Below are 15,522 nucleotides of genomic sequence, written 5' to 3' on the forward strand. Positions count from 1 at the left end.
CACTTTTCATCATGCATGTAAAGTCTCCCGTCTGCGTGATTACTTCGTACGAACACTTAACGGCATGCGGTCAAAAGCGTTGTGTCTCTCGCAGCTGCTGGAAAGCTTTAGCAGACACACCTCCTTAGTAGCTACGTAGCAATACAATCCCACATACGTGACAGGAGAGGGGCTGGGATACACACCTGTGAGTCGCGCCATACACTGCGTGCCTCCTGTAGAGGACGTGTGAGGCTGATTGTCCTGGCTGGCCCAGCATGTCAGCTGCAGGTCTGTGATTTGCTGTGCTGTGCTCGTCTCACTGCTGCCTGTGTGTGTGTACTTCTCTCAGTTGGTAGTGCTGCTGTTGCTGACGTCCTCTGCTGAGCACCGTGGCGTCAATTAATTCAAAACATCCTCTTTCCCGCTTGTGCTGTGTTGGGCTGGGCTGCTTAGGTTAAGCTAAAAATACATGCCATCACTGAACTGTCCTGTCTCTGAGAGCAGCAGGCTTGTGATTGATATTATTAAGGCCAGCCAAGCTCAACAATAAATCATGTAAAAGGCCCCAAAGCGCTAAATAAAACCATAGGTACTGAGCCATAGCCATATAATCCTAATTTCTTGTCTCTCATTCCCTCCCTGTGGTGGTATCCCTCCTCTCCTCACCTCTCCTCTCTCTTACTGCAGGCTTTCCTCAGCAGAGCTCTGCCTGAACTGGACGCTCTCTCTGCTCCATTCCCTCTGCAGTCACGAAGGCAACACAGCAGAGAGGAGGAGGGTGAGAGGGAAGGAAGGAGGGAAGAGGAATTACGGTCAGGAAATAGTAAGGGAACAAGTGAAAGAGTTTAGGGAGTGATAGAGGAAAAGGGGGAGTAGTGCAACTTTACATTGTATAAGAAATCATTATATATTATATAACTAATCATTTGGTGCAATTTTGAACAGGAGATGATTGAAGGTGGAACTATGATACATCATCACTTTGGAAGGCTATTTCAAATTTCAAACTGTAAAAACTAAAAAGTGATCTTCCAAGGATATGTGGTTTTTAATGCAGATGTGATCTTGAGTGCAAAATAGCTCCTCCTATATGTCTGTTACATACTGCATCGTAGGACAACAGCCAGATCAGATGAAGGGGGAGACGAGTGGGAGTTGAGTAGACAACATGAGAAATGGAGGTGAGGACTGGGCTGTGACCCAACAGCGAAAGAGACTGATGACTCTGCCACACTACAAACGTCTTCGAACAGCTAATAAGGGGAGTTGGGGTTTCGGGGAAAACTATTTTCTGCACCAGATACGCTCAGACAGTGCTCACAGGTTAAACTGGCAGCACCTGCACACACATACATACACACATGTGCACCAATGCACAGAGTTGCTATTGCCCCCATTCCCTGAGTTTCATCCCCTGCTGCTCTTTCTCATCCAGCTACACCCTCCTTCACGTCTCATTAGCATGCCTATAGGGGTCGAAGACACTCGCACTGCAAGTAAAGACCTCCTCAACAGTGGAGATGATACCAATCTGACAGATCACTGGATCTGACCACCACCGATGGCCATCTGAGTTGTACATTGGCCCTCTCTTAACTCATTTCACTGTGGAAAAACTGCAACATACAAACCAGTCCAACAAACTCAACTGCCAGAGAGTGTTTTCAGTGTAAAAAAAAAAAATTTAAAAAAAGGGATGCAAATAGTAACTCATTGTTTAGTTTTATAAATATGAGTTTAAAAGAAAACCAAATGATTATTCTTGCTTATAAAATAACCAAATGGAGAATGTTTTGCAATCGAGCAAGAAACTTGAGAGATGGATGTTACTTGAGTATTTTAACATCTGACTTTTGTACTGAAATGAAAAATCTGAATTCTTCTTCACTTCCCACACCAGCACTAAACACTCAATACACTCTAAACTACTGAAATTAATCTACAAATATGATGGAAACGTCAGATCATGTGAAAAGGAGAGAACTTACTGTAAATATTTAGAAAATAACATAGAGACCACAAAGCAAACAGTCAGTTGAATGCAATCAAAGGCCAAATACACATAATGAAGAAAACAACATTGTAACGAAGAGAACAACAACAGAATAGAATAAAGTTTTTAAAAGCTGAAACTGAACTTCATAGCCTCTGTGCAAAACAGACAATCTTATTTTCTCCCCAGACGACTATGACTCATGCTTCAATTTAAATGCATGCGATGAATAGATTCATCACCCTCATCTCACACTATTGAGCATCCCCAGTATTTCTCTGCAAGATATGAAACCCTCTCTCTGTGCATGTTGCTGCATTGCTACTCACCAGTTAGTGATCAGATGTGACAAGCTAAGAGTCCAATTCCAAATCTGTCCTGATCCTGAAAACGACCAATAAGAAGTCCCCTTTTTTGCTCTCTTAACGTATAGAAACTGAGCCTGTTAAATTGTGTGCTAGCTGGGTATGCTAGAAAGGACAGAGAGGGGTGTCAGACAGGAGTATAACTGCTGTTTCAGCCCTCTCTCTCTACTCTTGATCACTCAGGAACACTGCCAGCACTTACAGAATGGAGCTCTACTTTGCCTCTCTTGGGAGAAATAAAATGATAACACTCCTTTGTTCTGTCCCTATATAGAGGGTGAAGAAAGAGGAAAGTAGAAGGGCCTAACCTGCTAGGAAACTCTGAAGCCACCACTCTTTTTAGTTAGCAGATGAGTAGTTATCATTTAACTGTTTGGTCCAGCAAAGACGCTGACCTTGGTCTCTGACTGCAACCGGAGCCTTCCGTCTCACCCGGAGTCCTCTTGATCAGATCACATCCCCGTCAGCCGGAGGGGGAGAGGCATGGAGGATGGAGAGCAGAGCTGAGAGGCTGGCTGCTGCAGTGCCAGCTCAATAATCCACAGACAGACATATAGATAAGAGCAGAGGGCTGTATGAGGGTGGTGTGGGTCAATCTATACGATGGACAGCAAAGTCAACATTCGCACTTCACTTACTGTCACCTATTTTCACTGAACTTCTTTCACCCTGACAACAAATTCAAGCTGCAAGCAATAATGATACTGTCTCAATAAAATTATTCTGATCCCACCCAATCCATCCAGTTAGCAAATCAGAAACCCAACCAACCACAAAAAACTGATTTGGAAGTACCGCACAGGCCTCGAGTTAATAGACTAAATCTAGACTAAAAGGTAGAGACATTTACATATTCAATACAAAACTGATGCAACAAACACAGGAGAGGGCTGCTCTGACTAAAGGAGGATTTTAGTGCTAAAACATGTATTATTTTCGTCATCTCTCATGACAAAAGATGAACATAAAATGTGTGATGTGCCATCAAGTTGTCAAGTAGACAAACACAACAGCAATATCTAGTGGCTACACACAGAACAGCACGTCTTACACGCATGTGCTCCACCAGGTCTTATTGATCCATGATGATCCATGGTGGGGGCACGACCACTGTGAACACTGTTCATACAGAAAGATGAAGATGAAGATTTTAAAATAATAATCAAGTGCACATATCAGCCTTTATTTTTGTATCCACAAATTACACACAATAATTGGAGGTCACACCTGATCACAGCCATCTTAAGTTATCAATCGCAAAGATTTAGAAAAGAAAAAAACGAAACATTTATTGGATCATGGATACAAAATTAGCCATGCACCTCGGCACCAAGGAAAATTAAATTGGATTGGTTTGCAAGAAATCAAACAGCTGTGTGGTCAATGTGTTCAATAAATGCTGCAGTGAGTGAAATTGCCCTAACCGCCACATCTACTCTTGCAAGCATTGACCAGAACAGCTTTTTCATTTGTCTTTTTCACACTCAATATTCCATTAATGGGAACAGCGATATTCAATCAAGTAATCCACAATAAGAAAACATTTTTCAGGGCTCGTACATTCAAAATGCTGCTGAATACAAGCTTAGTGAAGTTTTAGGTTTCTCAGCCTTCAGACAAATATACCATGAGTATGATATTGGGAGAAAAAAAACAACAACACGATTATTGCTACAGGCGGTCATGTAAAGCAGACAAATGCATAAAGATATTCAAGGTGCTATGTTGAAAAATGGCTGTGATCACAGACCACCTACATGCTGTCTGTTGGTCCCAAGATTTCTGGGGTTTTTTCAGTCTGGACATTGCACCATTTCTTCTTTCACAAAACCATAAGCACAGATAAATAAATACATAATAATTATAAATAAATAATTCCTACCTCATCCTGGTTCAAATAGATCCACTGTTGATTCACTGCAGTAATTAATATGCAAGATTATAATTCAAAGCTTCTTTTTTTTTTGTCAACTTTGGTTAGTGGAACAAGCTAAAAAATACTGATGAGCACACAGTTGTGTTGGTCACTCACTCAGTAGAAACTGAGAAACAATATTCATTTCTAGCTGTGTTTTTGGCTACCAACATAATCGGTAGCTTCATATACTCTCTAGCTTTTCAATGCTTAGTCTATTTAGATGTTCAACGTACGAGTCTGTTCACCATCAAGTCACTAACTCTGTCTTTCTTGCACTGGGCAGGTAGAGTGCAGTGGCTGCAAACAGCTGCTGCTATAGCTGGTAATGACAATTAGAAGATCAGTGACAGTTAAATAAACAAGTAAAGCTATAACTACGACCTGAAAATGCAAAATCACTATAAAACTGAGACGATGAGCATTCTGTGTGGTAATGTCAAGGTTAGAACTAATATTCATAATCGCTTTATCCTGAACAGAGTCACAGGGGGACTGGAGCCGGTCCCAGCTGTCTTTGGGTTTGGGCAGGGTACACCGTGGACAGGTCACCAGTTTGTGTAAATATGATAATATTAAATAATATAGTATTATCATGTTATTGATTAATGCAATGTTAATGCTGTTAATTAAACCTAATACAAGGTTTCTTAATAATAAGTGTGTGGGTTGTAGTTTTAGCAAGTGCTCAGTTGCAGTTTCACAGCTAAAAGACAAATAGACGGTTACTTTTGCAATTCAATAACTTTTATAGGCTGTACATACATATGGATGTACACTAAAAATTAACATCACATTATCCTGTATCAGTGGTGACATGACTTTCTTACATATTAACTACCTGTATATTGCTCATCACTTTAAAACCAAACACTGGAATCTGTTGGATGAAATAAAAATGACTACTTCACAAAAACAACTGCTAGTTTTCTGATACGCTGTCTAGAAATATTTTCTCTTTAAACAACATCCATCTTTCACCTTTGTGGCTGCGATTAATCACTTCTCTTCTCAGCGGCCGGGTGAGATGAGAACAGTGTGGGACCTGCTTCTCTCTGCAGTGGCTCCAGTCGCACTCAGACTCTGACAGAATGCGGCAGAAAGAGCTGTCATCTGAATTCAATCAGAGGAAGGGTATACAAACTCTTTCTTTCCTCCAGAGGTGCAGCTGAAATCACTCAAGTGCAGAGCTTCCTGCTTTTACAGCATGAAAAGAGTGATAAATGACACTAGAAAAAATACAACAAAACTAAAGTTTCTTTGTTTTCCTATAGAAGGTATTTAGGTATTTGTCAGTGTCTTTTTTTCTGTGCCAGCAGAATTCAAATTTGCAGGACACATTATCATATCATATTACAGCCTCCAAAATCATAGTAACATAATACATAAAAACACAAATTTCACATACAGACTCAACCTGTGATAATACCAATCAACCAGTATTACCTTGTCTCAGTCTGCCTCTCCTTCTCCAAACTGGGGGGCTCCAGCTCAGCAGCCACCTCTGTTTCATGATCAGCTGAGTCAGTGCCCTCGCTAAGGGGCAGACAACTGCAACAGTTGGTCCCCATCCCAGCTCCAGCATCTCCCCTGCCCTGTTTCTGCTCTGACTCCCACTGCTCCAGCTCTGACTTCTCAACCTGCTCGATTTATCTAGACAATGAATGAGTCATCCTAGATAATGCACATCATCACACAGAGCGCAACTCTGGCCTGCAGCTCCTAATGTATTCATTCATTGCAAGTTCCCGGGTTAAATATTGCAAGTCCAAGCAAGGCCTGATGGAAAGCTTCCTTTCTATTCTGCAGCACAAACGTTCACTGTACCAGACACTAAATCTACTCTTTGTTTTCATCGTCTTTATTCAGTCGCCTGCCGCAGCTTCCGACTATCTGTACGCTCAGACAGTATTTTACAGACCTGTCACAAGGTTTGTAATAAGCCATTGTTGACATGATATTGACAACCCAGCCCTGTTTATAAAACGCCCTGACCTCGAGTGAAGGTTCAGGCCGCCTCACGAGCAAGAAAGGAAGATAGATGCACAAACATAATAGCTTGAAAGGATTTAGTCACAACACAAGGGCATACTGATAATGACGACAGAGAACAGAAATCACCACACAACAGTGAGAAAACGTGCTACCTCACCAACAACCCATGTGCAACTCCTTGGCCATGAATTCTGATATAAATTTCAGTATCCCTGCACAGGCTGCTAAAGATTATGTTAGCATGTTCAGCGTTGCCATCATCAAAGGATTAATGCTTTCTGCTTCGAGGCCAGTGTGTCTGTTTGAGGGAAAGTAGGTTTCTCATGTTTTACTCGAACCATTTTCTTCTAGCAAAACACAAACTGGAGAAAATATTTTGCACACAGTTTTTATGATGATGCTCTTTTCTTTACCTTGAAATATATTAGACCTGTTCAGTCAATATCTAAATTCCCTGCACACCACACATGGTGCAACAGTGGGAGGAGGAGTGCAACAAGCTGGGAGTTTAATCAAAATGAGGAATCACAAGGTGCTGGCATTTTGCAAGAATGACTAAGGGCCACATGTGTTTTCATTTGATAATTAGCTAATGTCATGAGCAAGTACAAATAAATGGCATAATGGTGATGCCTCAGTGTACCCTTTGAATACAGGAGGTCAGTCTACCTCGACAAAGCAGTTCCTGTAACATGTTAAAGGACTGCATTGTTTTTAGTCTCCTATCATGGTAACAAGGAAGCCAAAATCTAATTTCTCCGTTTTGAGAAGATAAGGCAGGAATAATCTGATCCATCAAGACTTTGCCTGTCAAGAATGACACAACCATTTCCGAGTATGTATTTTCAGCTGTGGGTCGCTGTCAACAACCAGCCGGAAGGAAAGTGAAGAAACAGAGAGTGACGTGTGTTTACATACAAGCTCACACAAACACACCAGGTCTGCACAAGTCATGTATATTGAGGACAAATGATGATTCCATGTACAGACACTATATTGAACAAACCAGGTTAAAATGACCTTATGATGATGATGATGGACATAATTCAAAATATAGGTCCAATGTGGTACGACATCCACAAATGTCACACGTGTGAATGATCTCTTGTGTGTATCAAAATATCATTCCATGTCTGATGAACTAAATAATGTTATTCAGTGAGAAAATGAATATTCTATACTATACAGTTATATAATTGGCTTATGATTCAGCTAAGTGAAAAAAATTAAACATGTTTTTTGTACAAATACATTAGTAAGATTCCTGATACCTAGTTCATTGTGCAGATGAATGGTGGCTCAGCACTTTCAACTTTGTGTCTCTCTTCACAGGCAAATGCACCAAAAATGATCAGATCATATTGCAGATTGGTTGAAAATTTTAAACCTGTCGGAGCTAAAATAAAACCAAAACCAGTAACAGCTCTTCAGAGTGTACATGCAAATTTACAGCATATATCCATATTGAATATTTCAGCTACAATTTAAAATAGTTTAAGATAACGTTTTCCCCCATTTAATGCTTCAGAAAATAGCTGTGGTTCCTGATGCATGCGGTCAATATCTGTGCTTTATGTTTGCTGTTCGCAATTCAAAGGTGCTTAAGGTACTCTGAAAGTGCTGCTATCAGATTCTGAAGACACAGCTTCAAGAAATATGGCCCCCACATTCCTCTGTAGAGCCCAACAGAGTCAGTTCAATTAGACCAGCTATTACTTGTGGACATAGAAATATCAAGGCCAAAGCAGCGAGCATCCCTACGGTGCGCCAAAGCTGTTTCTCACAATACTTAAGCACAACAAATACATTGTTGAGAAAAAAGTTAAGACTGTGTCATCAAGAGCAGAAATGAACCCCAGAAAGAGGGCAGACCTGCACTTTATAAATATGTAATGAATGTTTGCTCAATGGAGCACAGTTGGACAGGTGTTGGTGTTGTGGGATCTTATTAAGTGAAACATCTGTGACAAGAGGTTGGATCAACCTCACGACTTACCAAGTGTCACCTTCTTATCTGTAGCATCCAAGCACAGCTCATACATGGGCTCATACATAGACAGAGGACTGCTCAACGTAAGTGGACTATCAGTGAGGATGGACAGCTACCTGAATGTTTGTCACCTTCACCTCAGCATTGCTGAAACAAAAGCTTTGCACTGATCCTCCTCCTGCCTGCTGACCGGGGCCACCTGCTTTGAATGTTATCAGCCCATCAAATGGCCGTTCCAAGTTGTCCCATAGACACAGCAAATAAGGCCCCCCCTTTACTTTCTAGCCAGCTCAGTAGGCTGTTATCAACTACGCATATGATCGATGAAGAGCACCAGCGACAGATGTGGACCTTTGGCTTCATGCTAACAATAATAAGTACATGGTTAATGTTGGATGTGGTCAAAGTTTGGTGAGGTTTAGGAAAAGATCGTGGTTTGGGTCACAATCAGTTCCTTATGTCTGTAGGTTTCACATGTTATGAAAGTTGAACATGTTACGCAAGTTAACTTGTGTACATAAGTTGAAATAAGTCACCGTTGACTTTTGTTTACACACGAAACAGCTGTCAAATCCATCCAACCTGACCTCTTGCATACACCGACTTTCTCTACCTTTATTTAACCTGACTTGACTTCCTCGGTTGTTCCCGTAAACATGACTACAGTCACTTGAGGTCTCAGTCAGTGTAGTTCGCTCAGTCTGAAGCATAATTATGCAGAGCTAAATTCACCTGGTCCTGAGAGGTGGCGCTGGACTAGTGGTTCTACATGGCGGGAGGTCAAATGCAGCCTTGCTAATTATGGGAGTGATGACAACTGATAATGGCCATTTAATGGACTGATAACATTGCATGTCCAAACAATGTCTCTTTACATTCGCAGTCCTTTATACAAACATGAAGTTACTCAGCAAATCCAACAATGGTCTGTCTCATCTACCATACCCAATGCCATTTTAAAACACTAATGTCAGTGAATAACGTTGTGAAGCATCAGTAGTTAGGGATTAAGTTTTGCTCACATTCTGAGTCTTTATCTGAGCATTGACCATTTCGGGTGAAAGCTTGACCATGTCAGCAACTTTCTGATGCTTCTTTGCCTCTTTGAGAGAAAACACTGCCCTATCTTCCTGCCTCAGCCCCAAAAAAGCTCAGTTGGGAAAACACTTTAAAAGTGATGCCTGTCGAGCAAAACTCAAATCTTAAATCCACTGTGGTCAACTTGTCTCGCACAGAATGGTCCTGCACAAAAACAACTCCAGAACAATAGAAGTTTTACTTCACTTTAAAAGTTTATAAGTTAATGCTGATTTTCAGTACAAGTACAATGACAGTTTTTTTAAAAAATAGACTAAGCTCAGTTTAAATACTTTTTGCTGACATGCATTCATTTTCCTTGACAGAGCACAGGGGGTAAACTTAGATTCAATATATCTTTAATATTAGAAAAATGAAAATTTGGAAGGGACAAGGTCATTTGAAGAACCTTGGAGCCATCTTTTTTAGTAATGATGTTTTGGCCTCAGCAATGATGTATGAATCTGATGTGCTTGCAGAAAAAGAAAGCTTCATTAAATCAGCTTTAAGATAAGGGCCTGTAGGGATACTACACTTCTTTTCTATCCCCCATTAAAAAGCCCTGCTTCAAACTCCCAAAACATCTCATGGCTAATTAACTCCTGCTGTCCTGATCAAAATAGTCAGCTATTAAAAAGATGCAAGCTCAACCTAAAAACCTAATAAGCAGTGGGACAAATAGTCATCAAAAATCCCAGACAACAATGAAATACTGACAGAACTATCATGTCTGAGGAGTAAAAAAGTTGAGGCAGGCCTTTTTTCGGTGTGAAATCTACAGTATGTGAGCTTTAGTGTGGATATGAAACACTTCCTCCTGGACTGGCCCACCGCATTGTAAGCCCATTCAACAATGTGAACTGTGTCCTCAACAGGACACCATTGTACCTCAGTGGGGTCATTTTTCCCTCAGGGAGCTATAGAATTGCACATGTCCTATGCTCCGTGAGTGGCAGTAATGTGGTGGAAAGGAAACCTAATTGAACTCAGTTTCCTCAGCTTTTTCAAGGAAATTACTCAAAACAATTTCTTGTTAAAATACAAAATACTAGAAGAGTTAATCATGTGACTTACAACTAAGGTTGATGACATTCAAGGCCACATCTCATTCATCTCTAAACTTCAGCTTTGTTTTCCATTGGCTCACTTGTATTGATGTACACCTGTCAGACGTACAGACCTCTTTCATCTGCACCGCTATCTACAGGGATTGAAATGGGATGATTTTGGATGATGATTTTCAAAATGGGCCACTTCCTCTGAGGTTTTCCAGAAGTATGACAGCCAGACGCACTCGATTTCAATCTGCTGCCATACATGACAAAAGACATCAGCCATTAGTTTAAAACATCTCCTCCAGTTTCAACTGCTCAGCCTATTGATTTGTTAATAACAATGGATCAAAAGTGCTGTAAATAACATCTTTTACGGAAAATTGAAAAGTTGAGCGAAGACATTCTCTGTAAATTAAGCATGAAATCAGTAAGCATTAATCGGATAGTTAACATCTGCCATCCTCAGGCTGACCCACAGCAAGGTGTAAATAAATGTCAGTTCTGCCAGAGCAACAGTGTTGGAACAATCCCTCCTTTGTACGTCGACTGGTCTAAATTCCAGCATCAACACACAACCAAATCTACCACCTGTTGTCAAGGCAGCACCATGTTGACTTCAGTTCTAGACTTTGTAGCTGTTTACTTCCTGGACAGCTTAGATGTAAGAACAGAAGCAGGATAGACAGCAGGGGTTTATATCAGACTTTTTTCTTTGTGCTAAGAATCAGACCCACTTCAGAAAGTTTGATGTTTAAGTGAGATAAATTCATCAAACAGAAAGGATCATGATTTCCACTACCGAGAACAAAAACAAACTCACATAAATTCAGTGCTAATGATTGTTCCTGTTGTATAAATAAGTCATTTTACATCCTGAGTTGTTGGCAATTATCAATAAAAGTACTTGATGCTTGTAAGGATTTTAACGGTCTGAAAAAGGGGCCACAGTCCAAGTTATCCTGCTGCTTTCCAATTCTTTTAATGTGATTTTAAGGACTAATCCCATTGAGCCAGAGCCATCTTCACTCTTTTCTGCACTGCATTTTTGCCAAGTAACATTAACAACGAAAGCATATCTTGCACCAAAGCTGTTAGGATATTCCTGGAGAGGAGGCTGTTTTTAACCTTTAATCTGACAAACCAGCTCAAGTTTTTAAGAGCAAAGTAGTAATAAATTAACCAGGCCTGGGTATTCACTCTCATGGCTCAATCAGCTGAGTGCTGAGTTAACATCCAGGTCAGTGTCACAAAAGGGCTGCAACTAACAATTATTTTCATCACTGATCAATCTGGCAATTATTCTTTGTATCAACTGATTAAAAGTTTTATCTACAAAATGCCATAAATATGTTTTAAATTCCCACAGACCAAAGGAACATCTGCTGTCACACCAACAGATATTCAGGTTACTATCAGGTGTATCAAAGAAAAACAACAAATCCTCATACTGTATCTGATACCTTAGAAGCAGCGAATATTTGATTACAATAATTATTCACTTATCAAAATATTTGCACAATCATGTTCTGTCAGATGACTAATTGATTAATTGACGAATCTTTGCAGCTCTACTGTAGACACACTGGACAAATACAGAAAACTGCAACATCTACGTCTGCAGGAAATCAAATAAACCAAGAGATCAAGATAACAATGAGAGAATACTTCCGTCAAGGAACAATAGAGGATTGTATCAACAGTGAGTTCAATGAAAGTGTTGTAGTCATCACGAGGTGTACACTCACCAGCTGTTTCTCACAGTAATTATCTAAATGAAAACTTCACAGCCACACTGTTTAGACACTACATATTCATAAATATATTATTTTTGGTATCTGTTGTTTTTAGGATTTCCCTCTCTTTCACACACCAAGACAGCATGGAAAGATGTAAACTGGTGCTCAAAATAAGATGAGCAGAAACATCCCTGGTGTGTTCCTGCCCACTGTTTGACTCCAGAAATGATCCTGCGACAACAAAGAACCAAGCGAGCAGCAGGATCTGAACGGGTCCTTCCACCACGTCGTGAGCAACAAGTAAGTCGACTGATTTCACAGCCCTGACATTTCAGATGCCATATATCACACAACTTTGTGGTTGCATTGTTCTCGCTTCTTGCAGAGAAAAAGTGGGTGAATGAGGGAAACACAAAGGCCGCCTTTATTCTTTCCACAATATGCGTCAGCAACAACAAATTTGTTGGCTGAAACCATTTCATGTTTTTTTTAAAGCCCTTTTTAAAGTGTCTTTGGCTGCCAGAACGTATTTCAAAGTGTCTATTATGTATGGACATGTATTTGTTACGGCCTGGATTTATAACTCGTCATCTGTGAAAGTCTTATAACATCTCTTAAATTACATTGTTTTATACAGATTTCTCAGGAGCAGTCATTGCTAAATTGAAAGGAGTGTTAATTCACAGTTACCAACTGGTGTCTGCAGAGTACAGTCACCTCGGGGGGACCGCAGCGATGAGGATGTACAACTCTCCATACAGGCCTTCTGTCCGGAACAAATGGGGCAAACTAAAAAGGCTGTGACAGGACTACCCGTAATCCTGTCATGGCCCTTACACCTAAAACAAGCCACGATGGGTGGAGTCATTGTTCACGCTGATGCAAATCCAATGCAGATATCTCCTCTTTGGTTTACAGTAGGCTTTCTGTTTGTCATTGCCAGCCTGACTTGTCTGGTTGGTTTCCGCATGATTTGCCAGCAGCTCTTGCGTCCTGCTTTCCATCGTAGTAACTGTCAGATATGCACTGACGAGCACACAGCAGACTCCAAACATCCAAGGCACAATACAATAATAAAATGCACTTACAATTCTTTAGCATTTACAAGCATCTCAGAAATGCATCTGCGTGGTCGATCGTGATGGGGTGGCGCCTTTTACTGATTCTCACCCAGAATCAGGCAATTTTAATGCAGGAAAGATGTGAAAATCTGACAAAAGAGAAACTTCACAGTGATGCGTGTGACTTTGAAAATGCTGTCCTCTGCTTCAATAATGCAATCATGCCATACATCTCTGTCACCACATGGTCACACCCCTCTCCTGCAACCTTTACAGTCCCTCTCCCTGGCTCACTCTCTCTCATGTGCACTGCCACACACACACACACACACACACACACACACCGAGGCTGTACACCTATCTAATGGAGAGAGTAGAGGTCCTGCATGGAGGATGTGAGGAGAATTTTAATAGCTTTCTTCCTGTCCTGCTTTCCATTCACAATGCAGGCAGAGATAATTGGTTTCACCTATCCGATGGGACCCTTGTGCGTTAATCCATATGTCCGTGTGTTTCTCTGTGGTTTGTCATGTACATGCAGCTTTCCACATAAATGAAGTGTGTTTACAATACAGCATTTTAATCTAGTTTGGTCGTTATGTAGTAGATCACACATGTTAGCCAAACGTGTTGGAGCAGCACTGACAGGAATGAAATTGAATCCCACATCGAGCACTTTAAAGCGAAACAAGCAGCTGGTTTATTTAACACGATCAAACAATGCAACAATGCGGACGAGCCACTCACTTGATGAAGTAACTGGCTCCTTCTTCCGTGAAGCCCTCTTCCCATCCTCTTGGCAAGTCTACAACACGAACAAGAACACATTGAAGGACCCGCCACAGACAGAAAACACATTGCAGCAGAAACGTGCCCCCCGGTATGTCCCGCAAATCAGATCATCTGTCGCGTACCTGACCGTATCATGTGTCCCGAGTTAACAGGCTCACCAGTGCGCGGGTGTAGCCAAGTAGTGCTGTGAGTTTTATCACTGCAAGAAAGACACCTGTTACTGAGCGAGAATAAAACAGCTAAACAAACAGAGAAACCGTCACACCGCAGTATTAAAGCCTCGTAAAGTACCACAGCGTTGAACAGTGAAAGCTGCTCACTTAATAAAGAAGACCCGGCCATCTCTACAAACTCCGTACGACCAGTGGTCAGGTAGGGTGTCCCGTCCGAGAGGTGCCGCCATGATCTCTCGGCTCCGGCTGGGCTCGGCCCCCCTCTCCCTCTCCCTCTCCGCAGACTTTTTCCAGGGAGCCAACATAACACCACCGCTAGGGCTGCAGACCTTTTAAAGGGGAAGAATACAGAAACCGAGCGCCCAGACCCACAAGCAGCAGACTGCTGGATGATTTAAACAAACTTCAGACCTCCACAACAGCATGATGAATGAAGCCTACTGCGGAGAGAAGTTGGGTGTAGCCCCAGAAGGGGTGTAGGAGAAATGGACTGGACTAAAGCACAGGATCATGATGGGACATTGCAATGACTTTAGCGCATGGGCTAAAACAAAAATGAAGAAAACATGTAGTTGTTCTAAAGTGCTTACTTTTGGATTTTATGGGCATGAAAGCAAAAAAAACCCCAATGTAAGTCATTTAAAGGATATTAAAGGATTAATAAAGGAAACCCTCAACCTTATGCTTAATCAGGCAGCCATGTCTGAGGGGCAAAGTATGAGTTAACTTGCAGCCTGCTTTTCAATGGTTTAGTTGGGAATGTTTGAGAGCAGCAGTGTTCAGATGACTAACAGAGAAGTGGTTGCCCAGGATCAGAGGGGAGGTGGTCACAAACACCCATCAAATCAGACAAGAGAAGAGATTCCCAGGCTCAAAGCCAACTGGGTGAGATTTTGGTCTGACGCTTGTCGTCCACATTTTGATCCAGATGGCATCTGCTTCAACAAGAGTGTGTTGATCAACTTTCCTAGATACGAGTCATGCTGATGACAAAACAGAGACAATTCAGGGTGAAAATGCTGTGAGTCTTCTTGAAGGCAGACCTAGTAAAAGCTGCATCAAAACAAAGTCAGCAGTTTAGACACATGACACCTCAACAGAATTGTTATATATGATTAACAAGGACATAAACAAACATTGCAATATGCTCTCTTCTGCTCATGTAATCTTCTTGAAACAAAGTTTACAATGAACAATAAAAAATAATCCATATTTTTAATGTTATCTATTGATTTATATTTCTTGCGTTTGCAATAATACCCCCCAAAAAAATCCTTTATGAGTACTGGACCAGGACGTTAATCAAAGTTATTGTACTCTAATGCTATTTAATTTAATATACAGTACATATTATACCTTGCGAGATAAAGTATTTGAGTGGAACAAGG

At 41.1% G+C, this 15,522-nt stretch overlaps 1 protein-coding gene across 6 annotated transcripts in view; it reads right to left on the reverse strand.

Moving 5' to 3' along the window:
* Window positions 1-14,439, reverse strand: part of plekha7b (pleckstrin homology domain containing, family A member 7b) — a 70,552-nt gene extending 56,113 nt beyond the window's left edge. For all 6 annotated transcript variants that reach the window (XM_069174174.1, XM_069174173.1, XM_069174171.1 and 3 more), the window contains exons 1-3: window positions 14,282-14,439; window positions 14,084-14,160; window positions 13,917-13,974 (exon numbers count right to left, since the gene is read on the reverse strand). In XM_069174174.1, the coding sequence (XP_069030275.1) occupies window positions 13,917-13,974; window positions 14,084-14,160; window positions 14,282-14,439 (293 nt within the window). The remainder of the gene's footprint in view (window positions 1-13,916; window positions 13,975-14,083; window positions 14,161-14,281) is intronic.
* Between the last annotated feature and the right edge of the window lie 1,083 nt (window positions 14,440-15,522).

The sequence above is a fragment of the Embiotoca jacksoni genome, unplaced genomic scaffold (genome assembly GCF_022577435.1).
Source record: "Embiotoca jacksoni isolate LCO1_2020_lvr unplaced genomic scaffold, fEmbJac1.0.p SCAF_6, whole genome shotgun sequence".
Lineage (NCBI taxonomy): Eukaryota > Metazoa > Chordata > Actinopteri > Embiotocidae > Embiotoca > Embiotoca jacksoni.